Below are 22,591 nucleotides of genomic sequence, written 5' to 3'. Positions count from 1 at the left end.
AAACTCAAATAATTATAATAAAAAAAAAATCAAAAAATAATTTATGTATGAAAAAGATTAAAATATACCTTGAACTTTGCTAGAAGAATCATATATACCCCTAAATAATTTTTAAGAAAATTAAAAGTCAAAAATATAAATTTAAAACTAACTTTTTCACTTCCGTTAAATGAAGGGTATATGTGAGCTCATTTTGTAACGGTAGGGGTATATGTGAGCCGTTTGTATAACGGTAAGGGTATATATGAGCCATTTTCATAACGAGGGGCATATCAGCTCCAAATGGCAAAGTTGAGGGGTATATCAGGCCTTTTTTCCTTCTCTAAAAGAGATTTTTTTTCCTCTCATTAGTATTATATTATTATTTTTATTTTTATTTTCTTATTTCATAATATAAATCACTAGTAAATGGATCTGCGCTTCGCGCTGTTAGAACATTCTTCTTTAAAAAAAGTTAGAATAGAATTTTTCTTGTATTTTGATGTTACAGTAATTTTATATAAATCTATTTTTAAGAGTATAGAGGTTATTCAATTGTAGTTTACCATTTGTTTTATTAAAAGAAAAGACAAAATTACAAATCATAACACTATTTTCTCCTAGTTTAATTTACATAATTTCATTTTATAGATTCATTAATTTGCTTTTGAAATTTTACAATGGTTAGTTTATTTTTATCATCTATATGCATAGTTACATAATGCCTTTAATTAGAGAGTCAAATAAATATTGTTCTCAATTTTTTTCTTTGCCTATTTCGTTAGTATAACTTATCAATTACTTTCAAAATATTAAATATTCTTTAATAATATATATGTATAACTAATGTGTTTATCAAGAGCAAAGGTTCCATAATCATATGATATACCAATAAGTAATATGTAGTTATTATGTGTTTTAAAATTAAAATGCAATCTTTAAAAATTCAAATTTCGTATGTAATATAGTTATGATAGTGTTTTGGAATTGAAGTTGTGCACAAATAAAACATTAAGGATCCTTGAAAAGGATGAAAGAGAAGTAATGGATAATGGAAAAAAAAGTTCAAAAAAGTACTTTGGTATGAGAAATTAGTCATCATTTTGTATCATATAATTGTAATTAATTGCTAGTTTTAATTCTATCATTTGACTTTCTATTTTTTTTTTAACTCCTGTTAATATTAACATTATTATGACAACAACAAAAATCATGTAAATTTTTAGGCTTGATCTCTTGGAGAAAAAAGATTTCTTTGGAGATTGTTGTAAATAAATGTATTATGTAAAAAATTATTTGTGAATCTGCAGTAGTTGAATTTACATAGAGTCTGTACTAAAAAATACTTATAATAATAACTTTACAGAAACATAAACAATAAAGTTTAAAACATGTACTCAAAAACAACAATTAATATCATAAGCATAAATTATGATTGTAAAAAAAACATACCAGGATTAACAATAGAATGAAATAGAAAGAAAAAATCGAGCCCACTGAATGCACAGTGTCTGCTTAAGAAAATAATCCCCTTTGATACCCGAGGTTTATAGAAATAGATCCTCTCAGGATGAAACTATTTTATTCACCAGTTTAATGATATAAAAACAATAGTGTCAGTGAGCCACTCAACAGGAGCAAAGTACACAACTATTTAATTGTGCAGAAGAAGAAGAAGTTCAGAATCAAATATTTAATTATGCAGAAGAAAAAGAAGTTCAGAATGTTCATTGTTTTAAAATGAGAGGAAACCCCTCTATTTATAGACAACTAAGGATAGTGTGAACAAATTTTTATTGTGCCTTACTGGAAAGGTCACGATTCTTTGGAAAAGTCATAACTCTTCAGAAAGGTCACAACCTTTCATAAAAGTCGCAATTCTTCATAAAAGTCACAACTTTTCATAAAAGTCACAACTTTTAATCAATGTCATAATTTTTCAATAAAAGTCACAATTTTTCATTAAAGGAGAAGGCTAGTTTTGAAAATAAATAAATTAAAAGGGAATCTTAATTTGTGGTGGCGCTACGTATGAGGGCTCAAGCTTCTCTTTTATATATATATACTAGATAATGTTGCCCGTGCTATGCACGAGCTCAATAATATAAATGGTATATTTTGGGGCTAATAACCGAGTTTTTGAAGCGATTGTTTGCGTGGATAAAGGAATAAGTTTTTTTATCACAAACATATACTTTTTTTTACGCTATTTAAGGCATAATAAGACTACCCACATACAACATTTTTGAAATATTTTATGTTGTTAATTATCATGATTTATAGTATTTTTATGATAGATTCACTTCAAGAATCAGTGGAATTTTTTGTATTTTTTTTTCAAAACATATTTTATGTTGTCAATTATTACGATATATAGTATTTTTAAACAATTTTTAAATATAAAAAAAATAGGATAAATAAATTAAAATGGACCCAATATATGTTATTTTTGTTGTCTCAATTTATGTGACACAAATGAAATTTGGAGAGTCATCCAAATTTTCATATTTTTTTTAAAAATGTTTGAAGTTATTAATTATTGTGATTTATAATATTTTTTATGTAACTTTGAAATAATGTACATTATTCGTCACTTTGACATAATTTATGTGATATGGATAAAATTACAAAATTAACCTTTTTAAAATGTCTTTCAGATATTTTAAGTTGTTAATTATTATTATTTATAATACTTTTTTGGTAATATTAAATTGATATGTGTTATTTTTTCTGTCCCAATATATGTGAGCCTAATAGAATTCTGAGAGTCAACATATGTTATTATATAACTTTTAAATATTTTAAATTGGTAATTATTGTAATTTTTAATGTTTTTTAAGTCATTTGTAAATGATATATGTTGCTTCCTTGATTGAGACTTTTCCATTTGTGAGATATATATATATATATATATATATATATATATATATATATATATACATATCGTGCTATGCACGGGCCCAATAATATAAATGGTATGTTTTGGGGTTAATAACCGAGTTTTTAAAGCAATTGTTTGCGTGGATAAAGGAATAAGTTTTTTTTATCACAAACTTGTACTTTCTTTGACGCTATTTAAGGCATATTAAGACTACCCACATATAACATTTTTGAAATATTTTATGTTGTCAATTATCATGATTTATAGTATTTTTACGATAGATTTACTTCAAGAATCAGTGGAATTTTTTGTATTTTTTTTGAAAACATATTTTATGTTGTCAATTATCATGATTTATAGTATTTTTATGCAATTTTTAAATATAAAAAAAATAAGACAAATAAATTAAAATGGACCCAATATATGTTATTTTTGTTGTCTCAATTTATGTGACACAAATGAAATTTGGAGAGTTATCCCAATTTTCATATTTTTTTTTAAAATGCTTGAAGTTATTAATTATTGTGATTTATAATATTTTTATGTAACTTTGAAATAATGTACATTACTGGTCACTTTGTCCTAATTTATGTGATATGGATAAAATTACAAAATTAACCCTATTAAAATGTCTTTCAGATATTTTAAGTTGTTAATTGTTATTTTTTTGTCCCAATATATATGAGCCTGATAGAATTCTGAGAGTCAACTTATTTTATTATATAACTTTTAAATATTTTAAAGTTTTTTAAGTCATTTGTTAATGATATATGTTGCTTTCTTGATTGGGACTTTTCCATTTGTGAGATATATATATATATATATATATATACATATTCTATATATTATTTTAAAAGGGAGTTTATGCCCAAGTTCTACTATATAATAAATATAATATATAATAGTCAAGAAAGTCTCAATCTTGAATATTATATATTATACTTGGGCCTAAACTCTCTTTATATAGTAGAATGATAGAATGATATATGATTTCTTCTTTTTTTTTCCCAAATAACCTCTTATATAATTTTCATGTAGTATAATAAAAAATTGACAAATATATGTAATACATATTAATTAATTTTAACTTAAAGTTTATTGACCTTTTATTTAAAATTCAAGAACGGGATAAATACTTCAACTAAATACCTTTTCAAGGTATGGTTGGAGAATTCATTCTCTATTTTACTCTCAAAATATTAGTAGGCCAATTTTTATTTGCGATAGCAATTGATGAATTGACATTTGACGCTATATATTTAAGTGGCATATGTTGGGTATATTATTTAGAGCAAGTATATCGTATTGATCCTTCTTTTTACCCATACATAGAAAATCTCCCATCCCACGCCGGTGAAGTTAATAATAAGATTGAAGTTTCGATGTATCATTTCTTATACATTAGCTATGAATGCAAATCAAAATAAATTATCTACTTCTGAACAAATTTGATAGAGTAAATATATATTCATGAAATCACTAGTGATGTAATTAAGATTCATCCTTTGATCTTAGAGGTATAATTATATATGTGAGTACAAATAATTAGGATTAATAGATGTATTGTTTTGATTATAGACAAAACATATAATATCAACACAAATCATTCATCTCTCACTTTTCTGTAATGGATGTACTACAACCGCATACACATACAAAGCAAATCCCAGAATTGGGCACTGATGTGGGTGGTGTAATGATATCTTTACTCACACAAATATTCTTTTCTGTCTCTTTGAAGTGAAGAGAGAAACAAGGGAGTGAGTCTCCTTTGGTTGATTAAAAAGAACAAGAGAGAGCAAACTGTTCACATCACTAACCCATCAAACACAAACTATAGATTGAAGGCAAATTGTAATAAAACTTGCAGTAGAATAACGCAGCTGCTTCCATATTCGAAATAAAAATCATATTAGGTTATACTTTCTGAATGGTCATCAAACGGAAACAACACAGGTAAGTACTTTTAGGAACACAGCTAGTGTATGTTATTAATAAGATATCAAACTGCAATGCTAGAAGAAGCAGTAGATTATCTGTTTGTCATCAGCAATGTGAAATGAAATAGCAAAATCACAAAAAAAGAATCAGAAGCATTAACATCCAAAGAGAAGCCTTAAAAAAGTTGATCAACAGAAGCCATCAAGATATTTACGCAGAGAATGATGACTGACCAAGGTAAAAGAAGTTACATAATGATGGTATTGATATCGAGAACATAGTTGCCATTGAAGTTGAATTGCTTGATGGGGCTGGTGGCACATGGTATTGTAGATTTACGAAAAAAAACAAAGCTCCGTCCCTGTAGTTCTCATTGTACTGATCTTACTTTCCAAACACAGATTCTCTTAGACCTTGAGTGTAGCAGTTAGCATGTGAAGTCACAGCATAAATAAAAGTATCTAAAACATTTGGTGATAGCTACATGCACCATAAAAGAAGTGTTAGGAAACTTTCCTTATTTCTTGTAAGAACACTTTGAAGCTTGAAGTTATACACACCATAAGCGCAGTGTTAAAAATAATAATTCTTATTTCTTGTAAAGAAGCCCTACACAAGGACCTCTTTTGTATTATTTTAGTTTAATTCAACAAGAGATTTTCTACTTATAAAAAAAAGAACTTTGGTTTCCTTTCTGTATAAATGCCAACAAATAGCTCTAGGCTAGAAATCCCGCGAATTTAATAAATGCCAACAAATAGCTCTAGGCAATAGTATATCCAATTTTTTGCAATTAAAAATAAATCCATGTAAAATGCACCAACATCCTTTCTATCCTTTGCTCTTACCGCTTTATTTCTGCATTGTACTGTCCGGGCTCAAGTTCACACTAAAAATAGCATATATTTAGATTCTAGTCTTTGAAAGTGAAACTGGTGTTCCCAAAAGTGACCGTCTTCCACAGTTAAAGTAAAATGATAACAGCAAACACAAGATAAGACGAGTAAAGTCATATAAAGTGACTGTCTTTCGGTAACATTGCCTGTTTGTCGCAACAATTCAGAGCCATCTGTTGAGAAAGTATTTAGACGATTAAAACCAATTCATTTAGGAAATTCAGAAGATGTTTCAAATTTACCTCACATTCTCTTCCTTTCTTTAAACCTATCAATCAACTCTGAACAAGCCTGCATAAGGTTAGAGTCGGCATTATTAGCTTATTATGACTATGAGACAAATGGACAGTCACAGTATATAGAAACATTTCAACTTAATAAGAATGCAGAGCTACATCTGCGCAACACACTTGAAAGGAAAATCTAATGTCAAATAGAGGGTAAACACTTTATCAAACTTCAAATATGAAATAGCTTAATGTAAGTAAGCTAAAATAGGTCACACTTCCTAGTCATACCTGCTTGTACAGCTTTGATAGCATCTCAGGCTGAGTAACTACCAATGCAGCTAAGCATTTGGAAGCAGCTCTTCTAACCTTCCAACTGACATCATCATCATCCGTGTATTCATTAGCACTGTCACGCTACAAAAAAATTGACAAGTAATCTGATTGGTCAGAAGTCTGCAACGTATAATCCTAATAGGTCTTAGCAAGCTCCAGAGCATAAGTGAACATACTCATCCTCATCTTCCTCAAGAATTTCTTCATCAATATCTTCCTCCATATTGTCAGTGAAGTTGGAATCATAGCTGACATATTCCAGGTGAGATGCAAAAGTTCATCACAGTAGGAAGAACTATCCCGGGGACACCTTCGCAAAAAGCTCTCAAGCGCCTGGAAATAAAAAAACTTCAAAACCAAGGCTTCATCCAGGGGGGAGGGTAAGTAAGAGCAGAGGAAAAAAAACAATCAATTAACATAACACCTGCTGACTATCTTCACGAAGCTCCTCATCATTTTCAGATGCACTTGTAGAGTAGTTAATTAGCAATGAAACTGTCTCTCCGAGGTGAGGACCAAATCGATAGCCAATAACAGCTTAAGTAAAATAAGTCAAAATGAAACTGTCTCTCCGAGGTGAGGACCAAATCGATAGCCAATAACAGCTTAAGTATAGATAGATAGTAAAAGAGGAAAGGTCTCCAAAAGGAAGCACGCCATCTCAGAAAGAAAAAATAGAGGACCTTGAATGTAAAAAGGGACAGTCAGGAGTGAACATGCATGTGTCAGTTTGACACCTTAGTCTTTTCTATTTCATATTTATATAAGTCAAGACTCCATTTAGAAGTGTCAAACATTTAACACTCAGCTGCAGCAGAGAGCACCCAAACACAAGTCATTCAGCCCTCTTTTGTTTCACTTGATACAGGTTAGCAGTGCTAGAACTAAACAACAGGAAGACCAGGCTAGTTTATCTTCACTTTTATCCTCCTATGTACATCTCCAGTACACAAGAGACGCAACAAAATGAATTTCCAATACTTTGACTTGATTCCCTTGTCTTCCTCTGTCAGCTTTTCCATTTGTCAAAATAATGTCAAATGAAGACCTGGCTTCTTTTCCCTTTCAACTATGTCACAGTTTCTCTAGGGCAGTGACAAGCATAGTGTCCAACAGGTTGAAGAATATTGGATGTGAAATCTGCTAATTGAGTATTCACTATACCTACTGTTGAGAAAAGTATATTGTTCTTGGGCATTTGTCTAAAAGTTAACGACACAAACAAGTATATCAAAATTACATGACATTTGATAGGACAAAATGCAAGCATCAATTATAATTTAGGATTTGCTACTTTAAGGTCCCAATATCTGAATGTTAGTTCGTATCATCTCTGATTTTGAGCTCTTATAGCTCAAAAGGCGAACAACTTCAACTGTAGCCTTCGCCAGCAAATCATCCGACAATTTTGAAGACAAAGAGATGCTGTACAGGAAAAAGGTTGAACTGAATTTACTGCAGGAAAAGTCGAAAGCTTGGCCACCAGTCCAACACAGTACATGATAGTCTAAGAAATCTTATTAACTCATGTTTCCATTGTCAGAAAGGGAAATTGTCGTTACTATCTCTCAAAGCATCTATACTAAGCCATCAAACAAACTCTGTTTTAACTTGATACACTCTCCATTCAAAATTTAAAGCACATACAATACAGAGAAGCTTATAACAAGGTTACCTATACATGAAATGCTCTTCTTCCTGAAACGAGCTTGATTGGAACTCAGCTGGGGCAATAATGAAGTTAGCAATGACTCATGGTCGGTGTCCATCAAATTCCCGTACTTTTGAAGAACATCACATAGTATGTCAAGACATTCACACTTAATCTCAGTGCTCATTCCCTGGAAAGGAGACAACAATAGAGAAAGTTATAAAAACAAAAAAAGCAACTAAGCATATGTGCATTAGAAAATAAACATAGTAAAAGAGTGTTTGAGTTCCCCAAATAGAAGGCTGATAAGAGAATATACAGAAGAATGACAGCATCACTTCTTAGAACAAATTGTGCACGCATTGACAATACACCTACAATCTTGCCTAATATTAATGAACAGCATAACATGTTCTTCATTTGGAATGATGGAGGAATATTTTATTTCATAAGAAATAGCAGTGAACAAAAAGACTTGAAGCAATTAAACAATCAAATATGGATGCAGGAAGGCACTTGCAGATGTCTTGTACATTGAGTGAATGACGGTACCCCATCTATACATAAAGTCCCTTTATGTATAGATGATTGGGTGGAGTTCATAGAAAACCATCTCTATTTGCAGGTTTCTACTTTTGGTAAATTTCTATATTAGCACTTTTTTAGCCTAACATTAATAAAATTTATTGCATTATCGAAAAAACTTCTTAATCTTTAGTTAGAGACAAAATTAGGCTACATTGAGTCGTCAAACACCGACATAAGCTCACATGTAAAGAACAATTTATGGATCAAAACCTTTTGTTTATTCTTTCCTTTGTCTCGAAGGAACAAGTAAATGATAATACTTTTCGGAGGTAAATTATTCATTTCAACTTTCTTATGTTGTCCTGCACCAAAGGGTTTTGGCCTAGTAGTCAATAAAGTGCAAGGAGAGTCGTAGTCAATAAAGTGCAAGGACAGTCACGAGATCTCGGGTTTAAATTTCATTGGAGGGGAAAAAATAGTAGGTGGTTTCTTCTCATTTGTCTAAGCCTTGGGGGGTACTTAACTCGGTACCTGGTGTTGGTCGGAGGTCCGGTACTCATTGGAATAGTCAAGGTGCGTATGAGATGGCTCATATACCATTGCTATAAAAAAATCCCCAAGCCGTCCTACATAAAAAGATGCAAAAGTTCCTTCCTATATCCTCTTTTCACCTACTAGTCACTAGTTTAGGTCACATCAATTGCCTAGACCTGTCTACTTACTACTGCAGTTAATTCAGAAGGCAATTGGTTGGCTTGATGAGGAAAATACCACCGGAACTAAAAACGAGAAGAACAAATTGAGTGAGGAACAAGAAATTGCGAACAGAAAGTCTCAAGATCAGAAAGGACAAATCCAAAACCAATCATAGGGATGTATTTGTTGTAATCTTTCCATGCACCATAGTTAAACAAGATCATCTAGAGCAGCAAATTTGAATGATCCTGTCTCATCAAAGAGAAGGTATTTCTACATCACCAATTGAAAGACAGGTATCCATGCAGTTCACAAATTCAGGATCCAGATATGTGTTACTCAAACAAGGTTAGAGGGTTGAAGAACTACTATTTGGAGAACTACAAATTCGCAAAGTTTCAATTCACAGTATAATAACTCTAACAAGTGTCTTGCCAACAATGATGTACTAGCCAAAAAGAAACCAACATCAAAGAAAAAAAAATGTGTTCATCGCAGAAAAGAAGAGCAATAGGAGTGAGGAAACAGATAAAAGGAGAAGCCACACACAATAAAGCTGAATTCTAACTGCTATGACCAAGCCACTGTAGCTACATATCAATAGAGCATAGGAACATACTGATTATTAATCTTCATATATTTTAGGAAAAATAAAATAATACCATCAACCTCCCAAGCACAGTTGGAGTTCCCAAATAGCCAATTAAATCAGGATAACATGAAACTAGAAACTACAACGCCAAAAGGTGAAATGAGTAGACAAACCTGAACAAGCTAATCCTCATCCAGGGAAGATAAACTCACTAATACTGGAAATCGCACCACAAATATGAGTCCATCCGCAGTGAGATTGTCAGTTTCTACTAGATACAGAAAGCAATGTGACATAAATGCTTCCGATGCATTTGGTTTTTAGAATTTCACGAGAATAAAGAGTCATGAAATCATTAGATTTACAAAATAGTGATCCGAAAAAGAAAACTACACTCAAGTCACAGGGATCTCCTCACAGATTCCAATAGTGATGATGTAACTACAGTATCAGTTAGACCACCAACTCTCATGTTAGTTAGAACAGGTACTCCGAATCCAGTTGAAGAATCTTGTCGTCTGGGAGTAAAAGAATGATAAGTTGAACCATATTATATCACTTAACCTAAATGTGTTTAATGAAATTAATTGAGTTTGACAGATAACCTTTCTGAAATTGTCTTCTCTACCAATAAAAGCTCCACCACAAATAAAAAGGATAGCTTTAGCTATCTGCAGATTAGTGTATGGAAAAGTATAAAGAGCAGACAGCATCAAGAATGAACAGTGATGAGCTATTGAATAAGGAATGTCCAGCTCGTTACAACTTCACATCCTTTGTAGATGATTGCTGCAAGACATATAAACCAGTATTTAACTTGACTTTCCCCTCCCAACATATGTGAGTTTAGCTGAAGAAGTCCTGTTTCGTGCTTGTTGAATAGGTCAGTGTCTGACATCTAATTTTCCTTGGCCAAACAATCTTTCCCAGTAGAGATTTGTTTTTCACCCTCAACATAATCAAATTGATTCTAAAAAGCACTAAACTATATTACCATCCAAAAAGCAAGGGGTAAGTGCTTTTCCCACAAAACTGTTTTGACTGCAATTTAAAAAAAAGAAAAAGTAGATAAAAGAGGCTTTAATAGATTCAGTATACCTGAATAGTATCGCCACATGGATGATGCTTCCATGCTCTATTGTCAGGTACACTTACAATCGGAAGAAGAAATAAAGATAAAATGAGCAAGTGAGATTACTGATCTCAGAAAAATGCTTAGAAAGAGGACACATTTGAAGGCCAGGAACTACAAATATGAATTTGTAAACATGTTTAGAAGAGTAATAGGCAATTGGAACAAACAGCTGAAATAATTTGCAATAAATACTTACAGTTCCTTCAAGCATCTTCAGCAGCGCCTGTTGGAAGCCCTCCCCAAATACATCTCTGCCAATGTTAAGGCTCTCAGCCTAGACAGATGACTGATGAGAATGATTACTTTAAAATCAATTATCCAAATTCATAAAGTAGATAATGGTTTTTGAACCTCTTTGGTTATTTTATCAACTTCGTCTATGTAGACAACCCATTGCTGAACTGCTTCGACATTGAAGTCAGCAGCCTTATAACAAACATGAACACCAAAAATTTATAATTGAATAACAATGCTGCTGATAGTGCAAAAGCTAAACAGATTACAAAAGAGGAACCATGTAGTCTGCTTGACAAGGAAATAGGAAGTAAATCTGCTTCTCCACAGAAACTATTCAATGCAACCTTCATCAAAAAGAAACTATTCAAATGCAATAATCAGCAGAACACCAAAGGGGCAACCATTTCAACCAGGTTTATTGTTACCGACTTCACAACAATGTGATAATGATAATTCTCTTGTACCTAGACAGATAAAAATGAAAATGAACATTGATTCTTGCACAAATGTGAAATCATTGTGACTACTTTGGAAATCATTACCCTCTCTTTTCTTTATATCAGTCAAGGTTCGTTCTACTCTAATCCTCCAAAAACTGTGCCACAACCGAGCAAATTAACCACTCTAGAAAAAGCTAAGATCTGCAGGCATTATTCAGAGAATTGAAACTTTTAGTGATACATGAGCTCCTCAAATTTTGATTGGTAACACAGCCTCTTCAACCATTTCAAAACCACTGGACCAACTATCCAGCTAGTTCCTTGTTAAATTAGTCAAATTTATCAATCACCTCTCTACAGTTCTTCAAATCTAAAAACAGATATGTTAATTGCAGTTCTAGGCGCCAGTTTTAAATGTATTTCCTACTACGTGATTACCTTATATTTGCAGCTGCAGTACTCTCCACGCACAATACATTTTCAGTTTTTTTGCAGTAGAATTACACAGCTGCTTCCATATTCCAATTACAAATCATATTTACTCTATTAGGTTTATACTTTCTGAATGGTCATCAAATGGAAAGTGGAAACACATAAATTGTCTAGAAAAGAACACAAGGTAAGTACATTTAGGCAACCAGCTAGCGCACATCTACCATGTCACTAATAACATATCAAACTGCAACGCTAGAAGAAGCAGTAGATATCTGTGTGCCATCAGCAATGTGAAATGAAATTGCAAAATCACCAAAACAGAATCAGAAACAGTAAAAACCCAAAGAGAAGCGTTAAAAAAATGAACAAGAGAAGCCATCAGGATTTTTACACAGAGAATGACTGACCAATGGTATATCAGAAATACTGGAGACCGAAAGTACATTGAAAAGATTGCACAAGGTAAAAGAAGTTATATGATGATAGTATCAATATTAAGAACATAGTTGAACTTTGTGCAACTTGCGTGTATCTTTTTGCGATGTTGTTGGAAACACGAAAACTAAATATTTTACATCATGTTCAATCTTGTATAGTGAAATCACACAATATACTAAGAATCATTTTTTTAAAAACCAAGTACCATTTCTTTTTTAAACTCCCTAAATCACAACTCCGCTCTGAAGTACCGTTAATGAAATGAGCTTAACTAAGCAGCCCATACATGAATAGAATGAAAAAAATCAAATGCTATTAAACCATCATGCATACCTCGAGTAATTTGGATAATACAGATTCCGCATCCTCGCCAACATAACCAGCCTACAGTGATAAAGAGGGATAAATACTCATTATTTTAATCATTTTAAAATAGACTAATAAAAGGTAAAATAAACTAAAATTTCGTTTCACCTCCTTGGAGAAGCAGCTTTACTCAAAGATAGTCCACACTTATATGAAGCAACTATAGTTAGAAAGCATAGGCCAACACAGCTCAACAGTTTGGCAAGATCAGACCAAAAAAAAGTTTCAATTGACTGCCACAACCAGACTAATATCTTTTTAAATGCAACGACAAATGTATTTGACAATTTTCTGATCAATACTTTTTAAGATGTGTGCGCAGCAATTCGACAAGTAGACTACATTTTATAGTTATCAGACCAAACTTTAAGCACTTTGTTATACTTCTATCAAATAAGCTTAGTCCAGAATTATTAGCAATCTCTCCCCTTCTACCTCTTTGAGACATATTTGAGCTGAAATGATTAGGTCTTAGGGCCATGTCATTATTGTCGTCCTGATAAATTTATTAGAAGGGTAAATGTGTGCCCGAATATAGGAACCTGATGGATGCAACAAAAGGAAATAAGGGGAAAGAGGCTATTTTTCAGGTGTACCAAGCCAGGGCATACATGTGCCAAACATTTCTTTAGAGGATTATTGCCATTTGCTTAAATTTCTTCATCCTCCATTACAACTCATTGCTTTTCTGATGCAGTGAAGAGAGGTGATGAGAAATAATAGCAAAGTGTACTTTATCAAAACAAAAAATAAAAAGTATGACCGTTGTCCTGGTTTCTTAGGGTTATGAAAATTGTAAACTCAAAAGTATTCCATAATCTCAAACACAGTCAGCAGAGGAAAGGAATGATAATCTGCAACAGATATGTTCTATATGTGAGGAAAGATAGGATGATGTGAACACCTTTATTCATTGTAAAGTTACATCTTAGCCATGATCGCTAGAAGTGAAATAGTGCATGCCTGAATCCCTTTAAAACTGCTGTTATATTGGAACAGAAGAGGCCTCCACAAAGCCCCTCTAGTACTCCATACTATAACACCATATGGTGGATCGAATGAAGAGAGAATCAGCGAGACATTATGAAGAAAACAAGAGAACATTTTAGACGAAAACACAGATGTATCTTTATTAACTTTACAGAGCAAAAAATGTAGTGGAGATGCAGAAGTTTTTCAGTTCTAGTGGTAAAAATTCATATGGAAAATTGTAAATTCTTGAACATATTAAACCACTTAAAGCAAAACAATATCAATTACATGGTTGAATTCCAATCAAGAAAATCTTGGAATCGCATTATGAAATCCATCAACAAAAAAAGAAGAAGATAGAAAGCATACTTTTATGTCGAATGCAACAAACACTGATTATTAATCTTCATATATTTTAGGAAAAATGAAATAATACCATCCAATCTTCTAACAGCAGGCATTCAACTTTTGGTATATTTTAAAGAAAAAATAGGAACAATAAAGAGCCCAGAAATCTATTTGATCTTGACCGAGACTTCACCATTAAAGATTCCACAAACAATTACAACCCTCTAAAAGTAGTGACCAAAACATCCATGAAACAACTTTAGGTACCACCATACATTCTTTGCTAAAGACAAGACATTGTAGAATCTTGATTAAAAAAAAAAATCACTAAGACTTGGTAAATTCTTAAACATACGAAACCATTAAATCAAAAGAATATCAATTACATCATGAATGTCAATCAAGAAACATCCAAAAGTCAAATTCTTCAACATAAAACCCTAAAGAACCAATCAAAATATCCTAAAGAACCGAAGTGTCCATATGAGAATCTTGAAATCCATTAAAAAGGGAGAGAAAGCATACTTAATGGCAGAGAGAAAGGGAGTTGTATTTTTACTTTGCATTATGTTTATGTGGATGGTCTGCTGACTGCTATTTATAAAAGTTTGAGATTGTTAAGCGTGTGGAATTTACGCTACCTTAAGTTTTATTTTACTACCTTTTTTAGATTATTACCTAATTCATATTTATCACTACAAAAAATTATATAAGTTAATTAATTATATCATTTAAAAATTGTTTTAACTACCCGTTATTGAAAACTGAAGTTGGTAATTACTTACTATAATTTTATTTTATCTCATCGGCAAAATTACTATATTAAAACCTCATTAAATTAATACTCACTAAAATTAATAATCCCTCTAAAATATTATTCTTTTTCCGATCTCAACTTGGGCCAATGGAAAAAAAATCACTCATTTCAATAAGATGATATAATTTTAGAAGACCCCTATATAAATATATGCTTCCGTTAATATTATAAATTAATAATTTTTTAAAGTACAAATATATCTAAAACAATTTAGTGAAATGTGATTTTATTGTGTTTTGTTTTTTGTTAAAATTTAAATCTAGTTGAAATTCATCTCTAACTTTTCTTCTTGCATCTAAATTCAAAGTTTCGGTGTTGCCATAATTGCATTTTTTTTAAGTACATGTAGAAAGATCTATTTTGTACTCACTTAATATTTTACGTACTTGATAATTTGTCATTGTTGCTTTAGTGACACATTTTAACTAAGAAGTCATATTTTGATATGGTTTTAAGAAGTTTCATATGTTGCTTATATAGTTTATTCTATCACCATCATAAGTTGAATGTTTTTAGTAAAGATACAATGAATAATATATGATTATTAAGAAACTATAAATATTATGTATAATGAATTTATTTTACACAATAACTGAATTCTTGAATTATTATTTTTTTACAATGAATCATTTAACAAAAAAATATATTATAATGAATAGTTCACATGCGTTGTACGTTATGCATAACCTATTTATTTTTTATATGAATTCAATGGTATATAATTTAGTAAGGTGCGGTGATATTAACATATTCATTATACTATATGTATGTATAATAAATTTATTTTTTATGTGAATTTAATAAATATGTTACGTAAATTTAGTAAGATACAATGATTTTGATGCAATCAAAAAATAATAATAATATTTCAGTATTCCACATATATTACCACCTATATTAATTTAGCAAGGCTTTGGAGAACTATTAGTTTTAACTTATTTTAATATTATTAATATTATATAGTAATTATAATAAACATATTATAAATCATATAAAATCATTGATTACATTTTTTATTTCATAATTATTTTCTAATATAATATAATATCTAAAATTATATTATTGACATTTATACTACTTCCATTCCCAATTAATAATTTTGTTTTTAGAAAAAAATTCATCACTTTAAATATATAATTTACAATTATAATTATTATTCACTATGAAATGTACAAAAATTTAAATGATAATTCAAGCAATTTAAAAAGAAAAAGCGTATGGATCAAAAAATTATTGTGATTGTGATGGCAGCTATGGTAATTGTTAAGTTCTTTAATCCATTATTCGTATTTGCTCTTATCACATGTATTCAAGAACAATCGTTGATTTCTTTTATCCATTACTCTAAAGCTCCAATTGCAACAATATAAATGGTGGTAGATGAAAATCTATGATCTGCACATATTTTAGCTAAACATAAAAATGAAGAACAAAAATATTTATTTTAAACTTCATAATACACTAATAAGGTATTTATGAGAGCAACATAATAGTCTTAAAAATTGAGTATTTATAATTTATATAATTATATTTCATTAATACTTTTACTTTTATTTGAATTATCTGTTAATCTGTATAACATATAACATTTGCTTGCAATTTATGTTATTCAAAAACTTAGAATAAAGTATAATTTTATATTACATAAAATTATATATGATGTTTATTTTTAAAAAATAAGAAAGAATTTATATCATGATTCATGAAACAAAAATAAAATAAAAATTATAACAACAATATAATATTAAAAAAATGTAATATTTCTTGATAAAATTTGGTTAAATTATGTATGCATATATACCTTAAGAATCATTCATGCAACTTTTGATGCAAACAATTCAAAAAAATTATTATGTTAAGAATTTTATTGAAATCTATACATATTTATTTGTTAAAAAAATCTACTTATTATGATTATTATTATGTATAGTAGATAATTAAAATATACATATTTATTTGTTAATCTACTTATTATGATTATTATTATTATGTATAGTAGATAATTAAAATTTAAATTCTGAGTGTTTCTTTGCCGTATAGTCATTAGATGTAGGGGTGGCAGTTGGGCGGGTTGGGTTAAATTTGGGCGGGTGAAAATGGGTAAAGACAACAAACGGGTCAATACCCCACCCAATCTAATCCAAATTTGTTTGGGCCAAAATGGGTTGGTTCAAAACGTGTTAGGTAACGGGTTAGTAATAAGTCATAACCTAACCCGCTCAATTTTTACTAAGTTTTAATAGCTTTATTTGTTATTTTATAAGTTTTTAGTATCTAATAAGATTTCTTTTCTTTATTATAACTATATATAACATATAACTAAAAAGTTTTTAAAAATGTTTTGACAAGATTTCTCAAAAATCTATTTTGATTACATATCAATTCAATTTTTAATGGGTTGAAATAAGTTGTTGTTTTTAAAAATAAAATAAAATTACGCCTTAGGTGGCGCAAACCTTTTATTTCATCCAAGATCTATACAGACTTACAGAGAACAAGCAAAAGGGGACGATAGCCTAAACCTCCATTAATAAACATTATTATACAACCTTGAAAAAACAGGTCATGTATAACAAAAACTAAAGAAATATATATCATATCTAGTGACTCAAATTCTTTGCCTGTGTCTTGTGGAGGACATCTGAATCTTATCAACGATGCATGTGTCAGTTGGGTTGAAATGATTTGAGCTAACAAATGGGTGAATCAATAATCAACTGTCCAACTCAAACCTAAATGGATTGGGTGTCGGATTGGGTTTGATTTTGCCACCCTTAATTAAACATTACCTCACAACTGTCATCGGTGATGACCATCAACCACTATCGCCATTTTAAACAAATATTTTTAACATCATATTAATTGAAACAAAAAGTTTATCTAATATCTGCTTATGTGATATTTTACAAGGCATAACAAGTTAATCTTTGAGAACTTATGCCGTTAGAAGCATTCAGAACCCGACTACAAGTTATGCGTTCAAACTTAGTTCCTTAAGTACTTATATCGATAAAAGCATAATTCAATTTCAGAAACCACAAAATTATAACATAAGTATCATAATTATGGTGGACAAGGCCAAAAAAAAATTAAACTCATGTTTTGCAATTGATAGTAAAGGCCCAAGTTTTGGTGGTGTCGGACAGTTTATAGTAATTGCGGTAGGCACGAGGCATGCGGGGTGATGTTACTACTGGGTCGGTACTCTTGTAAATGAACACCACTATACCCCACCATTTTTAGACTTTTGTGCATATAAAACATCACCATTACTGCAAACTATGAAAAAAAAAAAATTAAAAATCCCCGTACTACCACTACTAGATTCCTTCCTGTCAAAATCGTTTATTTTTTACCCATCTTATGCTAGGGAAAACGACAAAAATAATGCATCTAAACTTACTTAGTGCCTGTTTGAATTGACTTATTTTAAATGTTTTTAAGTTAAAATATATTTTAAACAGTTTTGAAGAGTTTGAATAAAGTTAAGAAAAAACTTATAAACACTTATTTTAAAGCCAAAATAACAAAAATAAGCCAAAAATCATAAGTTAAAAATCCTAACCTATGGCTTTTGGCTTAGAAATCGTAAGCCAAAAGTCAATTCAAAAATGCCCTTAGAACCATTAATGCGATTCTAACATGTTATCACTAAACTATTCCATTTAGAGAAAAAGGAAAAGGTAACTTAAAGCTTTTTCACAATAAAATGGGTAACCAGCTTTTTAGGTTATTCTGTTGCTGAATCAAAATTAATCTTACATTTAATAATTGGTTTTGGGATCTGTAAGTTTTATTTATAGATTTTTATTTGTTTTTTTTAAAAAAACAAGTTACGAAACACTCTTTTTTTTTGAGTTGGTGGTATATTGGAGATAGTAGACAAAATCTGTGTGCATAGATTATCTTAGATATGTAACGTATGTTATTGTTATTTGTTAAAATCAGTTAAAGTTATTAAAAAAGTTTATTTTAGCGTTTTCATCAAGTCAATGCAACTTCTTGTAGGCACACCTAACATATTTGTATAGATTTTAATTAGCAAAACCATCTATTTATACAGATATAATCTTTAAAAAGATCATTATAAATAATTATTAAGAGTATTTCTGAATAATAATTTCTATAAAACTGACCAAACGTCCATGTTCCTAAAAGATGCATCTAATTTGTCTTTGATGAATAGAAGAATTGTAGAGATATAAAAGTGTTGTTAAACTTTATGGAAAAACAATAATGCACCATCTACTGGGCCATTCGCCAGACCATCATATTCTTCCCACTATTGAAATGCATAATCCATCCCTCACCTAACCAATTTCAATTCTCCACCTCTATAACATACTACTATTTTCTCTTTTCTCATCTTTTTTACGCTAGAGTTACTCAAAGTAATCTATGAAATATTCAAGATGTTAAGGTGACGGATCGGTGAAATATACTAGATATATTCTGAAATCACGACTTTTTGAAAGTCATTTTATCTTCCAGAATAAGTTTAAATTTTATACACACTATACTTTTCAGACTCAGTCGGAATAAACAATGATCTTATAATCATAGAGATGCTGAATATTTTTATCATTCCTATTTGTTTAGGAAGCACCTGCTCACCAACCCTATAATATCTGACTCCTAATTAAACCAAATGACAGCAAATCCAATATATGAATACACTATTTTTGATTAATCACGAGTTAAAACAAATTATAGCTTTGTTAATCCTATTCCCTAAATATACTGCTCTCCAGCTAATTGTACAAAGATATCATCGGTGGGCATCAAAAGGCCCCACACTGTGCCTAAACCACCAGAACCCTCCATTACAAAACCAAAAAATTTTGATCAAATTTGTAGTCATTTTTCAAACATGTCAAAATCAAGAACCTCTGTTTTCTTCTTTCTCTTTCTTTTTTCACTTTCATCAGTTCAATCAATTCCTCCTTCTTCAGACATAATTGCCCTTCAAGCTTTTACAGCTGCCATTAAACCTTCCTCTATTCCTTCATATTCTTGTTTAGGTACTTGGAATTTCACTACAGACCCTTGCTCTGTTCCTCGTGTCACCCATTTCACCTGTGGCCTTTCTTGTAGCTCTGGAAACAGAGTAACTGAACTTACTCTTGATCCTGCTGGTTATACAGGGACTCTTTCTCCGTTAATTTCTAAACTCACTCAACTTGTTACTCTTGATCTTCAGAATAACAATTTTTATGGCCCAATTCCTTCTTCTCTGTCTTCTTTACCAAATCTCAAGAACCTGGTTCTTCGACTCAATTCATTTTCTGGGTCAGTCCCACCTTCCCTCACTTCTTTAAAATCTCTACTTTCTCTTGATATTTCTCATAATTTGATTTCTGGGTTACCAAATTCGATGAATGAGCTAACCAGCTTAAGAAGACTTGATCTTAGTTACAATAAGCTAACTGGGTCACTCCCAAAATTACCCCCAAATCTACTAGAACTTGCAGCGAAGGCTAATTCGTTATCTGGGTCTCTTTTAAAATCGTCGTTTTATGGGTTAAATCAACTGGAAGTTGTGGAGCTTAGTGAAAATTCGTTATTTGGAACTATTGAAACTTGGTTCTTTCAGTTACCTTCGTTACAACAAATCGACATGGCGAACAACAGCTTTACACTCGTCAAGATTCCAAAGGTTGTTGATTTGAACAGCGACCTTGTCGCCGTCGATTTGGGTTTCAACAAAATCGAAGGGTATTTACCGGTAAATTTCGCGATTTTCCCTCGATTGTCGTCGTTGTCATTAAGGTATAACAAGTTCCGGGGACCGATTCCGTTGCAGTATAGCAAAAAGGCGACGTTGAAAAGGCTGTATCTTGACGGTAATTTCTTGAATGGGTCACCGCCGGCGGGATTTTTCGGCCGGGAAACTTCAGTTACCGGCAGTTTAGGAGATAATTGTTTACAAAAATGTCCGATTTCTTCGCAACTTTGCTTGAAATCACAGAAATCTACGTCGATTTGTCAGCAAGCTTATGGTGGGAAACCAAAGTCTTAGGTGTCAGTCAATGTTTCTGAGATTTTTTTTCATCTTGGTTTTCATATTGTAATTGTAGGAGTATTATATTATATTCTTTAGATAAGAAATAACCCAATATAATATTTGCTCATCTGAATTATGCCCACTTTGTATAGAGTATAGTACTATATTCATACTAGAAAATTACGGATATCTTATTATAATAATCTCAATTTAATGTGTGTGAAACTGTGAAGTTATTTTGGTTGGCGTTTGACTATTTTAAATACATGTTGTTGTGTAGGGCTTCACTCGGAAAAAAACGCTCTTTATCAAAAAAAAAATTATATTTAAATTTTAGAACTTGAATTTAAAATTTCTAATTAAAAAAGAAACAGTCTCATTCGTCGATGATAAACTATGAACTTATTATTATTCGTCTAGGGACATTGTTGGAGAGCATGAACCAAATTTTGAAACGATGTCAGATAGTACAAAGTATATTTGAATAATTTGATTTGATATCGAAATTAGTGATAAAAATGGTGAACATAAGTTATAATCTTTTGTTTTATTTTATTTTAATTTATATTTGTAAAAACTAGAAAAATTTAGCAAGTGTTCTCTTCCTTTCTTGACCTTAACTTTATAGTATTTATCTTTTCACTTCCAAAATTGGAATTTGGAAGTCTCATTTTCTGTTTTTATTACTTCGAAATTATGTTTATTTCTGGGTAAGATTTTGGGTGGGTTTGGTATGTAGGAGAATATTTTTCTGGAAAAGGTTTTTTTGGAAAATAAGTTTAATTATTTAGATTATTTATAATGTAGGAAAAAATAAGTTTAATTATATAGCTGGTAGTCATTTTCTCATTTTAAGAAGTTTATTTACAAGAAAAAATTCTGCGGTACCAAGCATAGCTTTTTTCGTGAAAGATTTTCAATTCGTAATCCTTAACAGCTCATTTATTAGCAAGTGGTCAACCTTGTTTAACTAAATTAAACGACTGATTTTTGTCTTGTTACTTCAAATTTGTTGTATCTATTCTTTTAATTCTTTTGAATTTTCTTAATGCAATCAATACTTTTATTATTCAACTGTCAAAAGGTATCATTTGGCTCACTTCCCCACTAGAAATACTTTTTCCCCACAAAAGTTAAACTTTCCCTCAACTTTCAAACTTACACTCATGTGATAAAAAAAATTAAATTAAAATTTCTAACTTTAACCCTAATACTAATCCCTATGGCAATTGGCAAATCAAAGCACTACTGAATACTGTACCATACAAAGAAAATATGTTATGTACATCGTTATATTCTTCCAATATATGAACTACTATCTTCGATCAAACGTAAGAGTACAAGAACAAATATAATTCTTTTTTATTTTTAAAATAATTTAATTATTTTGTAAATCAAATATATTTATTATTCGATTAAACACTATTTTTGAATTGACTGGAAAAAGTATACTATATGCCAAATCCAAGTCAATGTAAGCTGCTAGTTTTGTTTTAAATAGGTACTAATATATTAAACATTAACTTAATTTCATTTGCCATTTTGTCGAAAGTACATAAAGTTATTGATAGTTAATTGTTGGACTGAATATTCTCTTAGCTGAACAGGAAGGGTATCTATGTTAGGTCATTTAATTTCCAGCTGCGAGTTCGAAACCTAAAAATATTAGTCT

At 30.7% G+C, this 22,591-nt stretch overlaps 3 protein-coding genes across 4 annotated transcripts in view; 2 read left to right on the top strand and 1 right to left on the bottom strand.

Annotated features, from left to right (window-relative positions):
* The window catches only part of LOC125816391 (cysteine proteinase RD21A-like), a 215,690-nt gene that overhangs the window by 55,778 nt on the left and 137,321 nt on the right, over window positions 1-22,591 (top strand). The window lies entirely within an intron of this gene.
* On the bottom strand, window positions 10,780-12,213 carry LOC125816415 (CLP protease regulatory subunit CLPX1, mitochondrial-like). 2 transcript variants are annotated; one of them, XM_049496021.1, is made up of 5 exons: window positions 11,978-12,213; window positions 11,377-11,443; window positions 11,214-11,288; window positions 11,059-11,136; window positions 10,786-10,973 (listed from the first exon to the last, which is right to left on the bottom strand). In XM_049496021.1, exons 2-5 carry the CDS (start codon window positions 11,377-11,379, stop codon window positions 10,869-10,871), a joined length of 261 nt encoding a protein of 86 aa, XP_049351978.1. In that variant the 5' UTR covers window positions 11,380-11,443; window positions 11,978-12,213; the 3' UTR covers window positions 10,786-10,868. The 2 variants fall into 2 exon arrangements, 1 of the variants encoding a protein (XP_049351978.1); XR_007442227.1 differs by lacking the exon at window positions 11,978-12,213 and having other exon boundaries at window positions 10,780-10,877; window positions 11,377-11,649.
* LOC125816399 (LRR receptor-like serine/threonine-protein kinase GHR1) lies at window positions 19,713-21,038 on the top strand. The gene has a single exon (XM_049496003.1). It carries the CDS (start codon window positions 19,786-19,788, stop codon window positions 20,932-20,934), a length of 1,149 nt encoding a protein of 382 aa, XP_049351960.1. The 5' UTR covers window positions 19,713-19,785; the 3' UTR covers window positions 20,935-21,038.

The sequence above is a fragment of the Solanum verrucosum genome, unplaced genomic scaffold (assembly GCF_900185275.1).
Source record: "Solanum verrucosum unplaced genomic scaffold, falcon-dt-bn FXZP01000261.1, whole genome shotgun sequence".
Taxonomy (NCBI): domain Eukaryota; kingdom Viridiplantae; phylum Streptophyta; class Magnoliopsida; order Solanales; family Solanaceae; genus Solanum; species Solanum verrucosum.
Note: the sequence above shows the minus strand (reverse complement) of the source record. Positions and strands in the feature narration are given on the sequence as shown.

Coding starts and splice junctions, on each gene's coding strand:
- LOC125816415 (XM_049496021.1), bottom strand. Junction 11,137..11,213: donor TTGATAAAATAACCAAAGAG/GTTCAAAAACCA, acceptor TCATCTGTCTAG/GCTGAGAGCCTTAACATTGG. Junction 10,974..11,058: donor TGAAGATGCTTGAAGGAACT/GTAAGTATTTAT, acceptor TCATATTTGTAG/TTCCTGGCCTTCAAATGTGT.
- LOC125816399 (XM_049496003.1), top strand. CDS start 19,786: ATGTCAAAATCAAGAACCTCTGTTTTCTTCTTTCTCTTTCTTTTTTCA.